The 21084-nt window shown below is 34.1% G+C and overlaps 1 protein-coding gene across 1 annotated transcript; it reads right to left on the bottom strand.

Annotated features, from left to right (window-relative positions):
• Nucleotides 1–445: 445 nt before the first annotated feature.
• Nucleotides 446–1400, bottom strand: LOC127795287 (miraculin-like). Its single transcript, XM_052326877.1, has one exon. The coding sequence runs from the start codon at nt 1312–1314 to the stop codon at nt 655–657; it is 660 nt and encodes a 219-aa protein (XP_052182837.1). The 5' UTR covers nt 1315–1400; the 3' UTR covers nt 446–654.
• Between the last annotated feature and the right edge of the window lie 19684 nt (nt 1401–21084).

Here is a 21084-nt window from a genome sequence, read left to right as displayed (position 1 = left end):
AGCCCAGTTGGTCAAGAAGGGGGCACAAAGTGTCTTTCGTGGTAAATCTTGGACCAAGACCAAGGATCGAGTCTCGCAAGCGGCAGTATGGGGTATCTCTCTCCAAAGTGAGGGGCTCCTTGTGCGCGGTGAGTCCGAGTCTAGCCACTGCGTCCGATTGGGTCACCATGATTAACCTCCTCCCACATCCTATCGGGCCGAGTGTGCGAGACGCCCGAAATGAGCGATTTCACCTTTTGGACCAACTATTCATTTCATTTCATGACAAAAGATAAAAAATAAAATAAAATAAAACAAAATCAAACCAGCTAATTATATCAAAATCTATAGTCTTATTTTATGGAGGACCCACTGAACTTCTCCTTTGTTAGGAACCAATAAACATATATAGATACTTACAAGTAATTAATTAATTAATTAATTAATTAATATATAGTCATACAAATATTCAAATTGTTATTTATTGGAACGGAATATTACATTATCCAATATTATTGCCTTCTTCATTTATTGGGAAACATTACATGAGACGTACGATCGATGATTGCATGCAGGGTGGTGGAAGCAGGCACATGAAATACATATATAGCTTAGAAATACAAGGAGCTGGCAAACAGCAACAGCAACAGCAACAGCAAGAAGAGGTTATAATATTTAGGCCTTCTGAAACTTGACTTTGAAAGGCTCATCGCTGAGTGCCAAATGTCTGGTTCCATACTCGTCGATGTAAATCCCAACATCTCTGCACATCACCTTGCAGTAGTCGCACACCGTTGGACAGAAAACAAGCTTGTAATCCTCCTCGCCGTACTTTTCGATCTTGAACCAGTTGCTTACGGTTTCCGCACCCGGGTTTCCTTCTTTGCCCGCCGTCGTGATGAAGTACTGCCCGCTCGATTCGTCGTAGCTGTCCAGCTTCCAGACGGTGGATTGAATGCACACCGTTGCCACCGATGGGAACTTCACGTTTAGATCGGTAGAGAGGCGAATGACGCCTTTCTTTGGGTTAACCGGAGAGAAGGCCACCGGGGAACCCTTGTCGAGCTCCTGCGACTCCTGGACAACGTCCAAAGGGCAACTGTAAATGGTGGCGTTCCGCGGGCCGAGGGAGACACCGCCGCCTCTGCCTCGGAACACGGGAAGAATGTAATACTCGGTGCCGGCCCGGAGCTTGTCGCCGTCGATGTCGCGCACAGCCTCGGGGGCACCATCGGCTGCAACAAGCAAGAATGAAGTTGGGGCAGGCGGCGAGAGACACACAAGGACAAGGAGCTGGAGTGCTGAGAGGAGCAGTAGTGTTGTTGAAGGCTTCATGATCGTGAAGAAGCAAATTAAAGAAACAATTTGTATACGATGGATGATATATGGTTTGCCTTTGATAGAAGACTTGGTTTGGTGATCAGAGCAGCTTCATCCTGCATGCAATTTATAGAGAGAGAGAGAGAGATTGCATAGAGCAAGTCTATTCTAGTCTTGTTGCTTAATCGGATTGGATTGGATTGGATTGATTACATGCAATAAATGCTTAATTCAATATGTCAACAGGACTTATCTGTTTGGCATCCGCCACATGCTTGGTGGATCAAATTGTAAAAAGTTGCGTGAATTCCCCAAATTAAAGATAGGGAGCCTAACACTAATTGGTTGCAAATTCAAACGAGTAAGACAGCCTAACACTCTTTTTTGAAAATTCAAAGGAGATAGTCTATATATAAGAGGGATTGGAATTGCAGAAGCAAGTCATAACAGAAAAAATCAAAGTGGCAAAGAGAAAAATAGAGAGCAACAGTGGACAGAAAATAATTTCACGGCAACTTGTGTAGTCGTCAATTAATCCTTGATATCTCTGTATCTCGTGGTCGATTATCACGATTTTCGAACAACAGTTTCAAAACTCATTGTTCTTCAAATCCAACGGTTAAGATCAAGATTTGTCGTTCCATCTGGGAGAAACAGTGTCTAAAAAGTGAAATTTTGGTGAGATCTTACCTTGCATGTTTTTGGAAAGTATTCCAAGAATCTTTATTCTTGAGAGAGTTGTGGTTAGATTAATTATTTTGTTGCTCTTAGGATTAGTTTAGTGTGCCAAGAATTATTGAATTCTTGAGGATTATGTGATATGCCTTTAGTGTTATCTAGAGACGATTCGTTGTACCTATTATTTGTTGATAGTGGAAGATTTTGGGCGGACTCCGGTTCCGTGTTTTTACTCCTCACATTGAAGGGGTTTTTCATGTAAAAATTTTAGTATTATTGTTGCTGCACTTATTTTAGATTACTCCATATCTGTTTGATTTGACTTGTAACATCTTACTTCTCTGGAACATTACGTAACGTAAGATTCTAGGGATATTTTTTTTTTCCAAACAACGAAAACTCAACACAAAATCGTTCCCCGAAGATCCCGTTACACCTTCTCAGTATATCAACTATGAACCATTGATAAACTGAGACAGGTACATCACCTCAAATGCGGAAGCTAGATCGAAACCTCAACAAACATAATCAATACCACTTTATTCATAATATAAAGTCAAATCAACACTTACAAGACGTCCTCAAAATAAGCAACATTATTGAAAGCGACATATTACAAGCTATCAACTAATCACCGTCACTTCTTGGCAATTCTCTTTCTCTTCGCACCGCTGCCTTCACCTGGAACGTTTGAATATTCCAGAAACAAAGTCCATATCAGATGATAAATCATCTAAGTGAGAGTTCAAAAGCACATTTTTCATATATGAATGCAAGACATGAAATAAATTAATACACCCAATAAGCCCTAGCCTAAGAGAATCCGTAGCGCTTAACCCTACCACGGGCAAAGAGCAACCTCTCTAAAGGCTATGCCACCATACCGACTCGACGACACGACGCGATTCTAGTTTAAGAGTAGCAAGCCAACCCATATCTCCAATATCTCGGTAACAATCGTTACAAACTCCCGGCCCATAAGGGTCACATCAACGTAAGAACCTGGCTCACCACATTTACGTCAGAAATTATGTTCTCACTCTAAGCATCAAGAAATCATCACATAATCCCAATTCCAAAATTTCACATGGACCACCTAGTCATCCTGGTGCAACTTCCCTGGCCAAACGACCTGGCACGAAAACCAAGGTGGCTATCCCGGCATACTCACCAACATAAGATACCCCTATTATTCCGTCACGCCCTTGAAAAATTATGGCTACACTATCCAGACAACATCCTAAGCTGACATCCCATATGAACAACACAATATGGACTACCTAGTTATCCTAGTGCAACTTCCCTGACCAAACGGTCTGGCACAGAAACTAAGGCGGCTATCCTGACATGCACACCAGCATCAGATACCCTTATTATTCCGTCACGCCCTTGGAGAATTATGATTACACTATCCAGACAACATCTGACATTCCATATGAACACACAAAACCAAGACAATGTCTCATTTCACAATTCAATGCATCATATAAACAACAATTTATAAAATGTAATGCACAAATTCAAAATGTTTAGGGACGAACCTCTCTCATAAAACCAACCATCACCGATTATCATTTACATGCAACAAAACCATTTGCATGAATAAGTCAAGTGTGGTAGTGAACAACTCACAACTTAAACAAGTTTTCAGATAGAGCGCTCGCCTCGAATGAATTTAAATCACCTCGATCCTCGTGTACTGCCTCGATTTGCGTGCCAAATCACAAACACTTGTACTTGTACTCAATCTCGAGTCACGACACTCCTAAAACACCATATTTAATTAAGGAAGTATTAAAATCTATTTTCCTTAATTTTTTCATAATTTGCTCTATTTTCTCCCAATTTTCACCTCGATAATTTCAAAATAATTATTTCCTCAACCATTTCCCCAAATATTTTAACATGATAAATCCTAAAATAAATCAATAAAAATTTTGGAATCAAAATTACCGAAAAACCCCTATCCACGAGCCCTTACGCGCTCAGCGCGTGGCTGCGTGTGAAAGTTGGCGCGTGCAGGCACGCGCCACCGTCTTTTTCATTTTTTCGACTGTCAACGAATGCGTTGATGGCCACGAAAAGGGTACCCCCTTAAAGCCCTTCTTCAGTTTATCATAATGCCATCGGTTTCAGGCCGAAAGGCCACCGGAAAATGCCCCAAACGGACAATTGCAGGCCGTGGTAGGCGAAACGCCAGCCGATTCCGGCCGAGCCTCAATCAGCCATTAAACTTGCTCCAAAACGCACCAAATGCTACAGAATTCTTCTCCTTGATGCAAGGATCAAAAGCCCATTTATCCCTTGCCTTTGATTCTCACCAAACGCGAGCAATTTTTGTGTAAATATTCGGCCGAACCTTTGCCCTTTTATAGGTGGTTTTAGGCCAAAATTCGGCCAATCAGCAGCCAATCCTTGGCCACCAAGTTTCCCCATGCCGTATACAACCTCCCCCAGCTCTCCTCGACCATCCCATTGCCGAGATCGGCCTCCACGTGTGGTAGATTTGCGGCAGCCGTCTTCTCCTCTATGCGTTCACACTGCAACTTCTGTTATTACACTTTGACCCCATGTTTTCTTAAAATGACATTTTTGCCCTTTCCATAGCACCCCTGATAAATCCAACTATACCATCATGGCCCACAAGTTTATTACTTCCAATTTAATGCTCAAAACATTCAAAATCTATTGTTTTAACCTCCCTCGGGCATATTTAGAAAATTGCACTTAGGCCCAATTGCTCGATTTGACTTTAAATCTATTAGTTTCAACCCGAAATCGCTTAAGGGTTGTTCTACACATAAAATCTTGGTCCTCAACATGCTCTGTTGACTTTTCAGACGTTTCCTAAATTGATTCGATTTTCTCAGCCTGGTCGACAATTGTACCGAAAACTGTTCCCGATCTCACTTTTTTTGATTCCTAATATCATAACTTGTATTACTTGTCCTTGCTATACCATATTTCTTAATCATCTAGGGTCTGGGGTACTCACTCTGGTTGATTCGGTCTCTCAAAACTGCGATAGTGTACTCTAAAGTCTCATTTTTCCAAAAATTTCATTTATGCCCTTCATTAAATATCATTTATATCCTCAAATCATTTTTGGGAATTATATGACTCCTACTAGATTCACACAAGAAGAGATAATTATTTATATATGCTGTGATTATTTGATTTGACGTGTTTTTCTCCCATCAGTGATATCAGAGTTTGGTTAGTTGTCTTGTGATTTGAATAATGGATGTTAATACAAGTACTGCCCCTCGTGATTGTCCATCCTCCACACAGTGGATTAAGCGCAGATGGTTGTGAAGGACGAGAACTTCACGTTGAGATCCGTGGAAAGGAGGATAATGCCTTTCTTTGGGTTCACATAATAGACGGTCATAGGGTGACCTTTGTAGACCTCCAGGCGCTTCTGGACAACGTCCAACGGGCAAGTGGGAAAGGTGAGATTCCCTTGGTGGAGCGTGAAGCCGCCACAACTGTCGCGGATGGCCGGAAGAATATGTTGACCATATTCATTCCGTTGGATTTAGCCCAAACAGTTGCCCCATAGCTTGGCATCAAACCTGATCCTTAGACCCGTTCTCGACCCTAAACTTGTTGTCGACCCAACATCTATATCTCATTAGTGCCCTCTATGATCATCGTGACAATAACAGGTCCCATCAACTCCGAATATCTCAACCCCCAATCCCTATCAGTTTCGAAAATCTCGGCTCTCTATCCTCACACAACTGCTAGCAATACGCAAGGGGTTTTCCCCTCATGTTCTTTTCAGCCTTACAAAAACTCTACCATTTCGAGCTCTTATTTACTTGAACGTCGGAGTGCGTTATTCGTTAGGACGTCGAAAACAACTCTCAGAATGGTTAAGCTCGACCCAAGCGCTACAAGAAATATGCTATTTAGCGACGAAATTAGCGATGAGACAAAATTCGTCACTAATTAGTGACGCACTAGCGACGGAATTCCGTCGCTAATTTTTGAAAATATTTTTTTTCACGACGGAATTAGCAACTGGAAGTGCCAATCACTAACATTTTTTTATGTTTTTTTAATAAATTTTAAAATTTAGCGATAGAAATTTCGTTGCTACAAAAAGGAAAAAATTAAAAAGTTTAGCGACGAGAATGCATTCGTCACAAAAAAAGGAAGAAAAATTAAATTAAAAATAAAAAATTCAGTGACGAAGGTTCGCCATTCGCTAAAATATAAAAAATAATAATTTACAAATTAAAAATTTAGCGATGTGACAACTCGTCGCTAAAAAATGAAAAAAATAATTTTAAATTAAAAATTTAGCGACAAGGCCTCCCTCGTTAAAAAAATAAAAAAAAATAAATGTAAAATAAAAAATTTAGCGACGGGGTCTCCCATCGCAAAAAAAGAAAAAAAAATTAAAATAGAAAATATGCTAAAAAAATAAAATAAATAAAAATAACAAGTTTTAGCGATGGGGACTCACTCATTGCTAAAACACAAAAAAAAATTAATTTAAAAATTAAAAATTTAGCGATCGGTATACCCGTCGCAAAAAAAAGAAAAAAAAAATTTAAAATTACAATCTTAGCCACAGCTATATACCCGTTGTTAAAAAGGAAAATTATATTATATTTAAAATCTAAAAACATTAAATTAAAATTTTTTAATTTAGCCAGGGGATATTCCCTGACAAGAAAATTAAATTAAAAATTTAATGTCTAATTAAAATTAATATTCATCATTCCTAAAAATGAATAAAATATGACATTACAAATTAAAATTAAAATAAGAAAAAAAATTCACTACTAATATAATAATTTATAAATTTCTATTTAAATTAGTAATGAAATAAAATTAAAAATAATATTTATTTCCCTCTACTAACATTAATATTAAAATTAACATTCATTAAATAATTTTTGTAAATTTTGAAATATAAATATAATTCTTGAAAGTTTGAAAGAAAATGTTATAAGTATAATTTATGTACTTTAATAACCAAAGAGGCATCCAGATCAATTGATTCGCGTGTTTGTATAAAGGTTTTTGGTGTTTGGAGATTGACGGTTCGATTCCAAAGTGTAGCACTTGAAATTATTGCTGGGATTAATATCCTAATTCGAGCGATACGCACATAAGGAGAGAGTGCGGTTTGGCGCGCATTTAATTTTGGGGCATAGACTGAATTTCTCATCGAAATTCGTCACTAAAAAATAGAAAAAAAAGAAAAAAAACTATAGCGACAAAATAAATTCGTCACTGAAGAAATATTAAAATGAAGAACTTTAGCAATTGACTAAATCTCTCGCAACAAAAAAGGAAAAATAAACTAAAAAAAATTGTAATTTATAAACTTAATTTTTACACTTTAAAAAATATGTAAAAATTTGGAAAAAATTTATAAAATGTGAAATTCAAACTTTATTTTTACATTTTTGTAATTAAATTTATATTTTTTACTCAATTTTATCAAATATATATATATTTTTATTGTGATAACCGAAACTTTTGGTTATTTTGATTATATCTATGTACTTGTATTTATTATTATTATTTTTTTTACGGATTAAAGTAAAGTGGTTAAATTAAATTAAAAATACATATATAAAAATAAATTTAACTTCAAAATATAAATAAATAAGTGTAATTAAAAAAAATAATTCAAATAATTGTATAAAAAAAACATAATTGTACATAAATAAAAATCTAGATGTGCCCCATATACTCATACATTTTTAAAGATATTGATGTTCATTATTGAGTAATATGTTATATTTTTGCGGATACTCATATTCTTAAATGAATAATATCCATGATATTCAGATAATACATTTCACTTGTTTCAAATTTCATCATTAATTATATGATATCACGCTATATAATTCAAGAACTTAGTAATATTGCTAAAATTAATCTTTAACAAAACATAATAAAAATTTACTGTGAAATTAATAAAATATTTAATTTAAATTTTAAAATTTATTTGAAAATGAAAATTTTAATAGTTAAATATATAATTTATAAAAATCTCAATTAAGAGACTTATCATATTCACAATATTGGTTTTCTAGCACTAATGCTAGATGATACAACCTCTTATAATACTTGTATGGCCTAAAACACTTGCTATTGATAAGTAATACATAAAAAATTGCTTCAATCAAAAGAGATAATATGAGAATTAAAATTTTCAGTTATAATATTTCTCAATTAATACAAGATTTAGAAAATAAATAATAATAATGAATGCAACAATAGCATGAGAAAAATTGTGTCAATTTAAAAAATGAGAGATAAAATATAAAAATTTGTAAGTTAAAACACTTGAACACTTGTAATGAATGTTCTCTAATCCTATAATTAATACTGTATCATCCAAGTATTTATAGTTGACGGTTGAACCATTGAAAACGGTTGAGTTGCATTAAATGCATTTGTTAAAAATAATTTTTAGTTTCAATAATTTATATAATTTAAAACTAAAATTTAATTAGTCAAATAATTTATATCATTATTATGATTTATAACATAAAACTATTTAACATTTAAGAAATAAAAGTTTAATCTTGACCTCCCATTTTAAAATTAAGGATAAACTTGCATATTATTGAAAAATATTTTAATTAAAAAATAATTTATTTTTTTCTTCAGTCATTGTTCATCAAGTACTCTTTAGTGTTTTATTTCTATTACTTTTCTTTTTCATTATTCCTTTATCTCTTATACTTATTTTTTTTAATTAATGTGAAATCGTAAAATCAAATATCTATACTAGAACTATATTAATTTTATTAGTTAAAAAATATATATTAATTTTAAAATTTTTTTATTCAGCGACGAACAGTCACATAACACTAATTCTCCATCTGCGATGGATGACTGTCTGTCGTAAATGATTGTTGATTTTACTTTTTTATTCAAAGACTTAACATTTTTAGTTTACAAAATATATGTAATTTAAAATTATAAATTAATTAGTAAAGTATTTTATAAAATTATTATTATTTATAACATAAACATAATTAATCATTTAAGAAATAAAAAATAAATTATTCTTTAAATACTTTTAATACTTTAAGAAAAATAATTAATTAAATATAATACTTTTAATTAATCATTTAACATAAACATAATTTATCATTTAAGAAATACTTTTATTACTTTTAATTAATTAATCATTTATTTATTAAAAAATATTTTATTTATTTTGACTCATTGTTCTTTAAATACTTTTGATAATTTATTTTAATTAGTTAAAAAATATATATTTATTTTAAAATATTAAAAATAATATGTAATTTAAATTCCAAAAAAAATCTGCGACGGTAAGAGCTTGTCGCTAAATAGTGCAGACCCTCTGCCCGATGCATGTATCGGGCAGAGGTACTGTGTAGGTAGCGACAGGCTAGCCCGTTGCTATATAGTGTGCCCATCTGCCCGATGTATCGAGTAAAGGGCTGCAAGTAGCGACCGACACCTTCATGTCGCTGATTTTAGCGACGGCCACTTGCCCGTTGCTAATTGTAGCGGGCATTTGCCTGCCTCCTTCCTTCCCCTCCTCCTCTCCCTACTTGACACTTGGCTCTCCTTCTTTCACAATACCCCCCTCCCCCTTCCTTAAAATCCTCCTTCTACGTTTCTTTCCGTGTTTTCTCTGCTTTGAAGGTTCTCCTAATATCTTTCTACTTCTTACTATGTTGCTCCTGTTTCACTCTCATTAAAATCACGAAAGTAATTTTATTTTGTTGTGATTTAGTCTTGATTAAGAAAATAGGAATCCCATCAAGAATTGAAGGTATTTTTTATTTTTATTTGCTAATTATTTGATATTTAAATTACAATATTAAATATTTATTACATAACGGATATTATTTAGTTAATTGTTAAATAGTAAATAGTTATTTATTACTTGATTATTATATTTATTGAATGATTAACTGTTATTCTTAAATTTGCTGTTATTTAAATTTATTGTATGTTTATTATTGCATGTTATTTAAATTTTCTGTTATTTAAATTGATTGTATGTTTATTATTGTTATATATTATTATTATATATTTTGTATAAATTATTATTATTATGCATTATGTGATTTAAATAAAAAATTAAATTAAAAACAATAAATCTTAATAAAAGTTGTGAGTGCTGAGTGGGGGGGCGGGGGGGGGGGGGGGATTTGAGTGTTCGTGGCGGCGGTGGATATAATTTTTTTTATTTAATTTTAATTATTAAAAATAAAAACAAAATTAAGAGGGGAGGGGGCGGCCGTGAGGAGGGGGGGGGGGGTGTTAAATTGAATTTGAATTTGAATTTAAAAATTTACAGTGATGGGGTTTAAATTTAAAATTTAATTTTAATTTTAATTAAAAAATTACACTGGGCGGGTGGGTTAAATTTAATTTTAATTTTAATTAAAAAAATAATTTTAATAATAAATGGGGGGTTCACAGTGGGTAGTGGGATGGGGAGTGTTTTGTACAAATGAAATTTTTTGATTTAAAATTTAATTAAAATAAATTTTAATTAAAGTAGATACTAATATATAATTAAAATTAAATTAATAATAATCACAATGGGGGGTTTTAAATTAATATGTTATTAATATTACTAATATGGTTATTAAATAATTTTTGTAGGTTCAAATCAACATTTTTGACTATTAAATTAGATAATTGGACTTTAAATTTAATTAAAATAAATATTCACAAAATAAAAAATTCTGTATTAATTTTGTTGTTAAGAATAATTAATAATTTTTTAACTTAATTTCTTATTAAATCTCTTATTAGAAATTAAAAGATCTTAATATTTTAATTTTATTAATTATATATTAAAAATACCAAATATATGTTTACTAATTTTTTAATAATGAATGGGTGGGGTTCAACATTAATAATATGGTTGTTAAATAATTTTTGTAGGTAAAAATAAAATTATTTTGCACAAATGGGATTTTTTTATTTGAAATTTTATTAAAATAAATTTTAATAAAAATAGATACTAATATATAATTAAAATTAAATTTATAATAATCACAATGGGAGTTTTAAATTAATATGTTATTAATATTACTAATATGGTTGTTAAATAATTTTTGTAGGGCCAAATCAATATTTTTGACTATTAAATTAGATATTTTGACTTTAAATTTAATTAAAATAAATATTCACAAAATAAAAACTTCTGTATTATTTATTTTTTAAGAATAATTATTAATTTTAATTACTTATTTTTTGTTAAATCTCTTATTAGAAATTAAAAGAACTTAATTTTTTTTGAATTTATTAATTATATATTATCAATTAAAAATATTAAATATATGTTTTCTAATTTTTTAATAATAAATGGGTTGGGTTCAAGATTTAAGCAGGTCTAACTCTAGGTTTAATGAAGACAAATCTTAACAAGATTATACAATAATATATAATTGAAATAAATAAAAATTTGTGGTCTAATTTAGTTGTAAAAATGATTAGTTTAATAATAAATAATATGTTTAAATATAAAAGTGTCGATAATATTGTTGTCGGGTTAGTTATTTATTTAATACTTTTTAAAAATTATAACTACAAATATAATGTTATTATTTGGTTAAAACTTTTGTTACTTGGTAAAAAATTTAAAGTAGTGTATGTCTGAAAATGCAATTAAAAATTACATTGGTCTGTAGTACTAAAAGATGGTTTCGTGAATTTTCAAGATAGTTTTTTTCATCATACATGTTATTGAATTTAATATTGAAATTCCATCATATCGTAAATAGATTGATAATAGGTATAATCTAAGAAGAGACGAGATTACTAGAGAATTTTATGAGGGTGTCAATGAGTTTATTCAATTTGTGTCTACCCAAGAAAGTTTCATAAAATTAGAAGGAAAGTTAAAGTGCCCTTGTATGAAATGTGAGTGTCTAAGGTTTAAATCAGTAAATGGGGTGAAAAAAGATATTTGCAAACATAGATTTATGAAGGGTTATTGTTATTGGACGCATCATGGTGAAAAAGTGCATGTTGTGCCTCATTTGGTTGTTGAAAATAAATATTATAGAGAAGATAATTTTAGGGATTAATTTAATTCCTATGAACAGATAGTAATGGATGCAGTCGGGCAATCGAATGCATTATATATAATGCAAGATACTGGTAGTGGATGTGGTTATCAGACTTATAATGTAGATGAAACACCGAATGAAAATGCACAAGCATTTTATGACATGTTGTCTACTGCACAAGTTCCATTGTATCCAAACTGTGAAGTAGAAAGTGAACTTTCTACTACAGTTAGGATGTTGACTATAAAGTCTGATTACAACATTCTCGAAAGTGGGTATAATAAAATCATGTTATTTATGCATCAAACAATGCCAATTGATAATCGTGTGCCAACTGATTTTGATCATACCAAGAAGTTGGTTTCGCAGTTTGGTCTCGGTTATCAGAAGATTGATTGTTGTTCAAATAGGTGTATGTTGTATTATAAGAATGATGAATCCGAGATGAGTTGTAACTTTTGCAGCCATCCTTGTTTTAAACCTGTAAGAAGTTGGAAAGGAAAATTTAAAAAAATTTCTTATAAAAAAAATGTGATATTTGCCTCTCATACCAAGGCTATAGAGAATATATGTTTTTACGGTTACAACTTCGAGCATGAGATGGCATCATGAAAGTCGGAGGGAGTCTGGTGTATTATCTCACCTGTCTGATGGGAAAGAATAGAAACATTTTGATTAGAAATATCCTATCTTCTCCGCCGATCCTAGAAACGTGAGGCTCGTGCAGATGGGTTCACTTCGTATGATAAATTGGGTCACCTGTATTCTTGTTGGCCAGTCATTGTGACGCCATATAATTTGTCTCTTGGAATGTATTTGAAAAGTGAGTTTTTTTTTTTTACTACTATTATTCCAGGTCTATCAAATCCAAAAAACAAGATAGATATGTTCTTACAACTTCTAATTTATAAACTTAAATTATTGTGGTACGAAAGTGTTCTGACTTATAATATATCAACAAAGAATAATTTTTTCATGAATCCTGCTTTATTGTGGACCGTTAATGATTTTCCTGCATATGGAATATTATCTGGTTGGATGACATTGGGTAGATTAACATGTCTATATTGTATGGAGAAAACTAAAGCTTTCAATCTCAAATATAGTGGAAAGACGTCATTTTTTTATTGTCATGGGCAATTATTGCCTATGGATCATATCTTTCAAAGAGTCTGTAACTTTCCATCTATCGTCCAATTACAGGATTGTGCGATACTTGGGTATGGTGTGGAGCACAATTGGACAAAACGGAGCATTTTCTGAGAATTGCCATACTAGAAAAATAATATGATCCAACAAAACTTAGATATCATGCATATTGAGAAAAATATTTTTGACAATTTTTTCAATACAATAATGGATGTGAAGGGTAAAATTAAAGATAATACCAAGGCTAGAATGGACCTTAAAGAATATTGTAGGCGGAAAGAACTTGAGTTAATAGACCATGGCGGGTGTAAGTATTAGAAACCTAAGGCCCAATATATGTTCATAAAGGAACAAAAGTTAAGTGTTTTTATGTGGATAAAATAATTTTTAAAGATCAGCGACAGGGGTGTACCCGTCGCTGAGCAGTGACGGTGTTACACCCATCGCTGATCAGTGATGAGTGTTTACTCTCGTCGCTAATCCCGTCGTAGAATGACCCCGTCGCTAGAATTTAACGACGCCAGATTTAGTGACGGGGATACCCCCGTCACTAAATCCATCGCTAAACTATTTTGTGACGAACTTTTAAGGTTTAGTAACAGAATTTTTCGTCACTAAATGCAGGATTTTTTGTAGTGGAACTAAACACGAACACCACCTCAGCCGTGCATCTTGACCTCAAATGCTTACCCCTGTGAACATCTGATCTGAGGGGTTGTGGATAGTATTGATTCCGTTGGGTTCGGCCCAAACAATAGGCCCATAACTTGGCAGCAGATCCGATCCCTAGGCCTGATCTTAGCCCAACACCAGCTCTGTAGCACCCGTATCTCATCAAAGCCCTCTGAGGTCCTCGCGACTGTAACAGGCCATATCAACTCCAAATATCTCAACCCCTGATCCCCATCGGCCTAAAAAATCTTGACTTTCTATCTTCCCACAACGGCCATTGACACGCAAGGGGCTATCTCATTCTCTCTTATATAAGCTAGCCAGTCATTAGTCAAGGTATGTTCTTTTCAACCTTATAGAAATTCTACCATCTTTGAGCTCTTACTTATTTGAGCCCCAGAATGTTTACAGGTGCCACCCCCTGTGTGAACGGATCGTCGTTGTCTCAAGCTCTTCATCCGATTATCCTTTGACCTAGAAGAAACAATAATACTTGATGCCCGCTTGAATGGGGCAGAGATATAGAAGCAACTATAGTAGTAGTTGTAGAAAATTTTGGAATATTTGTATATTCACATGTCTAAATTGATAAACGGGCAAATGAAAAATTGTTTGAGGCATGTGTAATATAATATATAATTGATATTATTATAAAAGTAAAAGAAAGAAAAAAAATACAAGAGGTGCACTATACGTTGAATTATGAGGGGCACTATGCGTGCACTGTGTGAGGTAGCTGATTAAAATTAATAATGTAGAGTACTATGCAAGTTACTATTTCAATTATTAATGTATATGAAAAGTGGTTACTTCATTATATATTGTAAAGATATTATATATATATATAATTGAGGAAGGTAGCAAAGTCTCTCACGTCTTATCCTTCTTATCTTTTTCATCTTCCTCCTCTATAAATAGAGAGCTTATTCCATTGGAAAAAATGAGAGAATTTGCTGCATAATTATTTTCTAAAAGTTCTAATATTCTTCTTGATATGTTCTACAAACTTGGAGAGTCACAAGACCTAAAAGAGTTGCGAGACATAAACATGAAGCCCAAAGGCCCCACAGGTTGTAGGAGATCAAGGAAACAAGCCGAAGGAGCAAGAGGTCGAGCCGAGACCAAATGGGGAGGACCCACTCGCTTATGCCGAGTGAGCACGACACTACTTTGGTTTCTTAGGCATAACTCTCTCATACGAACTCCGATTGAACTGATTCAAAGTCCTATGAAAATCTAAGATAATTATCTATAACTTTTGTGTTTTGATTTTTGAGAGATTCGAGCTGAATCAATGTGTAAATCGGGCATGAAGTTGAGGTATGGGAACTACTCAAAATCGAATCGAGGAAAAGGGTAAAATAAGGCACGACCGAGTGGCCCCCCACTCGGTCATGGTCGAGTGGGCTTGGACCAATCTCTCATTTTTCCCCTCTCGGATGGGAAGCAAAATTATCGAAACGGGTCGCGAGATTCTCGCCCCGATTGTCGCACATCTCCTCTCTTTTCTCTGCTATAAATAGGAGACCATGTCTTCATCACAAGGTAAGCACTTTTGGGCTCCTGAACACAATTCCATATTATTGGCTCTCGAGAACTAGCTTAGGCATCAAAGGGTTTGCGCGAGGACTTCCACCCGCGCCCTAACATTGATCTCGTTTTGCAGGTCACTCGGTTATGGAAGGCCACTAGGTTATCCTTGGCCACTCGGTTATGGAGGGTCACTCGATTATAGAGGGCCACTCAGTTATGGAGGGCCACTCGGTTATCCTTTGCCACTCGGTTATCTAGGGCCACTCGGTTATCAAGAGCCACTCGGTTATCTAAGGCCACCAGATCATCAGACCCACTAGAACGTCAGATCTATCAAATCCACCAGATCGTCAGATCTATCAGCCCATTAACCCTTAATATCAACCCAAACCATCAGCTTTATTGGGCCACCAGACCCACCTGATTATCAGATCCAACTGCTCAATAGATTTTCTTATTCACCAAGACGATCCAGCTCACGGTGACAAGACTCTTACGTCTGCCCATAATTAAAAATAGATTGTTGTATTTTGGCAACAACACTTCCAATTTTAATAGCATTCAACTAGTGTTCCAATTCGTTGTTAGGGTTTGAAATTTTTGTTAACTTCTTAGTTTGTAAACTGTTGTACCTTGGAAATAGACACCAATTAGCCTTTAACACTTTGGTGAGGCGACAAATATGTTTTAAGAGAACTATGTGTTATATAATTCTCGGTTTTGTCATCCCTTTATTTACTATTGTGCTTTTATTTTCCTTGCGTAGTATTATATTATTTTAATATTTTTGTATTGTTAGTTTAAATATAGTATTATAATAATTATATTTTTAAGTAATAATTATAGTATTATAAATATTATTATTATTTGATTAATAATATAATTATCTTATTGTGATTTATTAATAATCTTAAAACAGAAAATGAAAGATAAAAAGTATGAATATGTTAAAAAAATTCTTATTATATTTTTCTAATAGTAATTGTAATACCCGAGAAATTCTAAAGGACTCGAGTAAATTATTTTGGGGGCAAAAGTGAAATTTCAGATAAATTGAGGGTATAAGGGTAATTTATTACCATATTAATGATTGAATCGACTGCAGGGAGTGCACTGAAGCCGAGATGCCAAACAAAAATGATGTGGCATTAACGAGCATCTCGAGATAGAATTTATGGCATCGGAAGAAATAGAATCGAGAACCATTTTAGGTACAGTTAAAATGCAGTTGTCATTTAGGCTGCAAAATCGAATTGTTTTAAGTGACTTCTGGAAAGTCAAGGGAAGCTTGTGGGGGTTTTGATTTTTCATAAGGAATAACCCTTCAGTGGTTTCAAGAATAAACAATAGGGTATATGGTCAAAACGAAGATTCGGGCTTAAGTGTAGTTTTCTGAATTCGCCGGAGGGAGGCTGAGATGGTGAGTTTTTGGAATCTTCAAAGGTGAAATGGAAGTTTTAGTACTTGAGGGACTCAATGGAAATATTGAAAAGTTCAGGGGCTTTCTGAAAATGGGCCAAGGCATAAGAGACAAAATTAGGTGGGCAAAAATGCAATTTAGGAAAGATAAACCTGGAAGCAACCTACCATGGCCAACCAGCTGGATCTGGTGGCCGACCGGCCATTTCAGCCATGGGGATCGCACGAAGGTTGGTCGGAGATGCTTGAGGATCAAGCTTGGGCTGACAAGAGCCATGAGGATGGCCGGAATTTGAAGAAAAGCTGACCAACTTTTTGGCTGAATTTGGGAAGTGATGCAAAGTCATGATTGCGGTTGATTTTTGCATCAAATAGGTCGATCCAGCGGCGGTAGAGGTTTGGAGAAGTCTGATTGAGCAACCTTGAGCGTTTGGAGGCTCGGGTTGCCTATAAATAGGAATGGCTGAAAAGTTTGAGAAAATTAATTTGTTAGATCTGTAAGTTTGTGAATAATTTGGGAGAATGGGATAAGGGGCTTTTGTTGCCCATGTCCTAAACTTCATTTCTGTGCAATTTGAGCCATTTTGGTTGAAAGATGAGTGAGATTCGAAGCCTCATCGAAAAAATGAGCTTCATCGAAAAATGAACTTGAGCAGTCTAAAAATGGCTCTGTTTGTGGGATTTTAAGGTATTATCCGGTAAAGGGTGAAAAGAAGAAGCCATAGGTTCAAACGGGGAGTCAATCGGAGTTCAGATGAAGGAGATATGGCTAAAAAAACCAGACGGGTCGCGAGCTGTCCGGCGAGCTGAGGAAGAAGACGATCGGCGTGTGTGGGACACGCGCCAGCTGGGCCCCACTAGTGGGGGCGCATGAGCCAAATTGTTTGGGCGAGGCCAAGCTGAGAAAATTCTGAAAAAAAATTGCTAAATTCCTCTAAAATCAAGCTCTAGAGGCCTGTGCAAAAATATTTGGATTTGAACTTCTCGATGTCTCGATTTTTGCACCAAACAGCCTCGTTTTGCTTGAAAACGCAACATTCGGGTAAGTTCAGTAGTTTTCATTTGAAGTTCATTGGATATTATGAATTTTTGTGGAAAGAGATTCGAGAAAATAGTCTCGAGAGTATTAATTGGGATTTTTAGAAGGAAAAATGGAAGAAAATAAAGGAAAAATGAAAGAAATTGGAATATTGAGATATTTAGTGATTAAATATGTTTTTTATGATTTATGTGCTTGAGGAAAAGTGATTGGTGCAACTTTCGAGAGTTAGCATGAAATTCAAGGTTGGGCACGCATATCGAGGTGATGCACGCTTTTCGAGAAATTTAAGTTTATCTTTAAAGGTGAGTTTTCATATCCTAAGTATGGTTTTGTGAGTGATTTTATCCCAAGAACTTATGTTTATGATATGATTGCTTATATATGCATGCTATTTATGAATGTTATGATCATTTTGTCATATTGCATGAAAAGTCGTGATATTTGTATGACACGATATTATTGGTATATTGATATTTGTGCGTTGGAATGGGATGTCGTTCCGATAGTGTAGCCGTAATTCTCCTAGGGCAATTGATGGAATAACGTTAGGTTTATCCTACAGAGATTCGAGATTCTACTTAGGATTCCTAGCTGAGCCGTTGGACTAGGGAAGTTACACTAGGGCAAATGTTTGTTCACGTTATTGCATCATGCATTCATATATATGTTTTTGGTCCTTCACTAGAAGTTTCATCTTCTAATGGGTTATGCCCATGAGGGGAACATTCAAACGTTCTAGTTAAGATTTACAGCTATGGCGTGGCCGATGGGTTCGCCAAGTTGTTCGGGTATATGCTCATTCTTGAGGATTCAGGACATGTTCTTAGTCATGGTTAGAAGATTGTACTATATTGATGATTATGTATAATCATTACGATTTAATGTATTTATAAGGAGTCCTCAAATTGTATCTAAGGTGCTAAATTGTTATCTCTTGATGTTAAGTTTCAATGTATTTAAATATTTAATGATATGATGGTACAAATTTTTATGAAGTGATTAAGTGAATTCAGATATGCACCATATCACGTTTCGATTTTAAGCTTCCGCATTTATGATGATTATCTGTTTTAACTTATTGATTCTTGTTTAGTAAGCTGCGAAGGTAGAACGGGATTGTCAGGAAATGATTTATATTGAAAAAAAAAATATATTCCCAAAATTTCAAAGTTATTTAACGCTCGAAAAAGTTAGGCGTTACAGTAATACTATCGTCTGGGTGCGTGTTAAGGGCGAGGCCATGGTGAAAAAGGGGTGCAAGCTAGCTTAATTAGCTATGAATGAGTATGATATTAGTAAGTAACTAGTTGTGTAGTATAAGAAGAGATGAGGAGGGAGCTGGAATTTATAGAAGAAGGGGGTTAGCAGGCGGAACTCATATATATATATATACAGTACGTAATGGGCAATGAGCATGAGGTTTAGCTAGTTAGGTTGAACTGTTAGTCTATTACTATACATTAATTAATTCCATCCATCCATAGCCACGTGGTTTCGTACTATTCCAACATCTATATTGTGACGTCGCGTCCCCATTATCGGATGTCACCGTAACCCAAGGTTATGTCAACAGGTCCAACTCTGGAGACCTGCTATGCCCAAATAACAGGAGAATAAAAATAGAGTAGGAGCCCTGGGTGGGGTCTAAGCTGCAATTAGGATATATCATAACTTACTCACACAAAGCTCATTAAAAGTAATAGTTCAACTGGCAAATACAAACAACGTTCAACACGACCACAAAATAATTACATGACAGATACAGGTTACTAGGCCCGCATTCCCATCATGGGTTGCCGCCCTTATCATTCAGTTGATCATCGGCATACACCGCATTTCCCTTACCAGACCTCGAGTTATTTGGGTGGTTAGTGAGAATGAAATGATAAGTCCTGGGACTCAGTAATAGTAATATGCAATACAGTAAATTATTAAGTATGACATTATAAATAAATATGAAGTGCAACATGCATACAACCCCGTCCACCGCACTTATCTCAGGCTCTAAGTGGCCCCTAATGGTTTCCTCCAAGATCCTATCTTGAGACTCCCACGGTCAGAAATCTACTGTCTCATGCCTAGGCACTTCCTCAACATCTTATGTAAGCCATGGTAAAAGTAATTTACACACAGAACATATTAAACCCTTACTTTGTCAACCGCTAACAACCAATAACTCAATAAGCATATCGTCGATGCACTCAAAATTCCCTATAAAATCACAAATAACCTAAATTAATTAAATAGATTTATGGCAACAATTCTATTGAGATTTTTCAATGAATTTCTATTAAATTATTTTAATAAGATAAGTCGTTAATTTAACTAATACACTATCTTAACTAATTCTAACGTTATTTATCAAATCAATTAGTCTAGCTTCCCAAATTAACTAATAATAAATTAACTTTGAAATTAGCCTGCCTCAATTTCTCCTCAAACTCACGCCACTTCTTTTGGTTTCAATTTCACGTCCATTCTTCTTATTTATACTCAAGGCTACATCATCATCTTTCTTTGCGCCTACCAAGGCTCGATCCCTCGCCCCTCACGTGCACACTTAGCCGCTTATTTCATATTGCACCCATTTTATATTTAAAGTGACTTTTGCTCCAGTTTTCATTATTTCACTTATGTGCCAACTTTTTAGAAATTCATCAATTTAATTTATTTTATTATTTTCATAATTACTCTCAAATAAAATAATTAATTACCTTAATTTTTCATTTTCTTAAAACAACATAAATAAATATTCTGGTTAAATCCTCAAATATTCCATAATAACTTCAAACAATTATTATTTATCTTTAAAATTTTAAAATTTACAAAAATTCGATAAGTTGCATATATATATATATATATATATAGAGTCTAGCAAAGTCCAGACAGACAGACAAACTTGGATGCAAATTCCAGTTAATTAGTAATGAAAATTAAGTAACTTAATTTGTATTGTTAAAAAAAGAAAAAAAAAAGGCCAAAAGACTAGTCAATGTCATTGAGCTAGCTAGCTGGTTATATATATATACAGTACTGAATGAATATAAGGACCGCGAGAAGGCTACCGATCGAGGTCGCAGGCGCATCACTCACACACGTGGAAAATATTTTATCACATCACATCATGAGGACCGCGAGAAGGCTACTGATCGAGAGGGTTGGGCCTCTCTCTCCTCATATTCATTCATTCATTAATTTGATTGCGACTAAAATAAAAAAAAAAAAAAAAAAGACGAGCAGCCTCTACCA

This window comes from Diospyros lotus, chromosome 2 (genome assembly GCF_014633365.1).
Source record: "Diospyros lotus cultivar Yz01 chromosome 2, ASM1463336v1, whole genome shotgun sequence".
NCBI lineage: Eukaryota > Viridiplantae > Streptophyta > Magnoliopsida > Ericales > Ebenaceae > Diospyros > Diospyros lotus.
Note: the sequence above shows the minus strand (reverse complement) of the source record. Positions and strands in the feature narration are given on the sequence as shown.